Source organism: Galeopterus variegatus, unplaced genomic scaffold (assembly GCF_000696425.1).
Source record: "Galeopterus variegatus unplaced genomic scaffold, G_variegatus-3.0.2 Scaffold6562, whole genome shotgun sequence".
Classification (NCBI taxonomy): Eukaryota; Metazoa; Chordata; class Mammalia; order Dermoptera; family Cynocephalidae; genus Galeopterus; species Galeopterus variegatus.
This window is the reverse complement of record NW_007732673.1, coordinates 18,526-20,787: the sequence shown is the minus strand read 5'-3', so window position 1 is coordinate 20,787 and position 2,262 is coordinate 18,526. Positions and strand designations below refer to the sequence as shown.

The following is a 2,262-nucleotide window of genomic DNA, read 5'->3' as shown; positions in this document are numbered from 1 at the left end:
TTTGCCAGTTTACTTGTTGCCTTTATGAAGGAGAGAATTATCAGAGTTTCTTACTCTGCCCTTTTTCCTATGTCACAAAGGTCTGCTTTATTATAATATTCTCTTAATATTCGTTGCAAATATGGTTAGAAGAAATTTTACTGACATAAATATTTCTGGATCATGAAAACATTTTTAAGTTAACAATTAGAAAAAAGACATAGGTTATAACGTGCTTTTGAAAAATGTGAAGATATCTGTGGTAGTTAACCTCTAACATGTCCCCAGTGATCCTTACCTCTGGTTTCAGTCCCTTTGTGGTTCCCTTCTCCCCACACTGAATCAGTGTTGACTTGTGTGACTAAGAGAATAGTGTGGAAGTGATGGTATATAACTTTTGAGACTAGTTTATAAAATACATTGCCACTTCCACCTCTTTCTGTCCCTTGGAGAGATTATTCTTGGGAAAGCCAGCTATCATGTTGTGAGAACACTAAAGAATACCTATGAAAAGGCCCAGGTGCAGAAGAATAGTGTGTTCTGCCAAGTTTCAGCAATAACTTGCCAGCTGCATGACTGAGCCACCTTGACAGTGAATCACTCAGCCCTGGTAGAGCCTTCCAAAGATTATAGTCCCAAGAAATATCTGACTAAATCTTATGATAACCTGTTAGTCATACCTGCCCAGCCACACTGTTCCTGAATTCTTGACTAATAGAAACTACAAGATAATAAATATTACTGTCTTACACCACTAAGTTTTGGTGTGATTTGTTTCTCTGCAATTGATACAGTAAGCAATTAAAAACATTTATCTACAAGGAAGCAAAAATCCTCAAAAAGAAATTGAACCATGTTTTAAAAAAATACCCCTGAGAAAATACTGGCCCCAGATAGGAGCTATTTCACACCTACCAAACTTACAAGCTTGTGTTCAGAGCACAAAAGGAGATTGTGATTGTAACTATTCCCTATTCATTTTCTGAAGGTAAAATAACTTTATTTTACCAAGATCTGAAAATGATCAAATAGATGAAAATCACAATCTTACTTACGAATATAGATGCAAAGATATTAAAAAATCCTTCTATCAAATGGCAGTGTAAGGTTTTCCAGAAATGCATTATACATCTATAAAGCTATAATAATTTAGACCTGATGTACTGGCATCATAATAAATATTAATGGAAAATAATTTTAAGAACTCATAAACAGAGCACATTAATCCTAACATCAGTTATGAAATGGCCCATTCTTTCCATACTTAGTTGCTAAGTACCTTAATCTATATTATATACATATATAATGTATTAATAATATAATCCATGTTTATGGTATACATATGTAATATTTTAAATCGGATATATATACTATACATATGTGTGACTTACATTAAAGCATATTGTCAGGCAAAGTGTAGATACATTTAAAAATAGATCTTACCAGGAACTCAGAAAGTCAATATTCCAATTATAAAATAATTGAAAAGGGATAATAGGCAACTGATAGAAGAAGAAATTCAAATGCCAATAGCTATTTTAAAAAGTGCAATTTAGGTGGTAATAAAATAGGTAATACTTATTTTCTGAAAAATTTCCAAAGTTATTCAAAATGAACAGTAGCTAATATTGGGTTAGTTTGAGGGGAATGAGGTAAATATAATTAACAAATTTCTTGGAGATTATTTGGCCAGAATGTGTCAAAAACCTTAATATCGACCCAGAAATTTTACTTAATGATTGAATATTAATGCTTTGTATTCTTATTATTGCTTGCTTGTGTTTTCTTTATATATGTATTATATTTAGCAAAGGAAATACATTAACAAATCTTACAAATTTTGTTTGTCCTTTCACCTGGGGAAGTGGGCAATTCGTTGCATAGGAGTGCAAAGTTTTATGTTGTTGTCCTTATATGGAATCTAAGAGCAAACTTTGGTGTCTGTTTGTCTCATCACATTTGGAAGGTGCTACATACCTGCAAATAGCGGACCACTCGGCAAACCAGGTCAGGTGCCATGAAGTCTCCCGTGAATCGCCAGATAATATCTGTCAAGATGTTGACCAGCCCGGCGAAAGAGTCTAACAAAAACACACAAGAACTTAAATTCAGTCTTTTTCAAATTTGTAGCTGTGCCAAAGGAGAAATGAATTCCTGGGGAGACTTTCCCCCCTGATTTATCAGATGGCCTCTGAGGAAAAGTGAGGCAAGGTAGGAGGGTCCTTGACTTTTATTGTTGGAGTTTGTCACCACTTAGAGGTAACCACCTAGGAAGGATTTCAA

General features: G+C 34.0%; 1 protein-coding gene across 1 annotated transcript in view; it reads right to left on the bottom strand.

Annotated features, from left to right (window-relative positions):
- NPSR1 (neuropeptide S receptor 1) overlaps window positions 1-2,060 on the bottom strand; it is a gene marked incomplete at its 5' end in the record, with an annotated part of 65,611 nt that extends 63,551 nt beyond the window's left edge. Inside the window, one exon of the mRNA XM_008591015.1 lies at window positions 1,957-2,060. Coding sequence (XP_008589237.1) covers window positions 1,957-2,060 — 104 coding nt within the window. The remainder of the gene's footprint in view (window positions 1-1,956) is intronic.
- Between the last annotated feature and the right edge of the window lie 202 nt (window positions 2,061-2,262).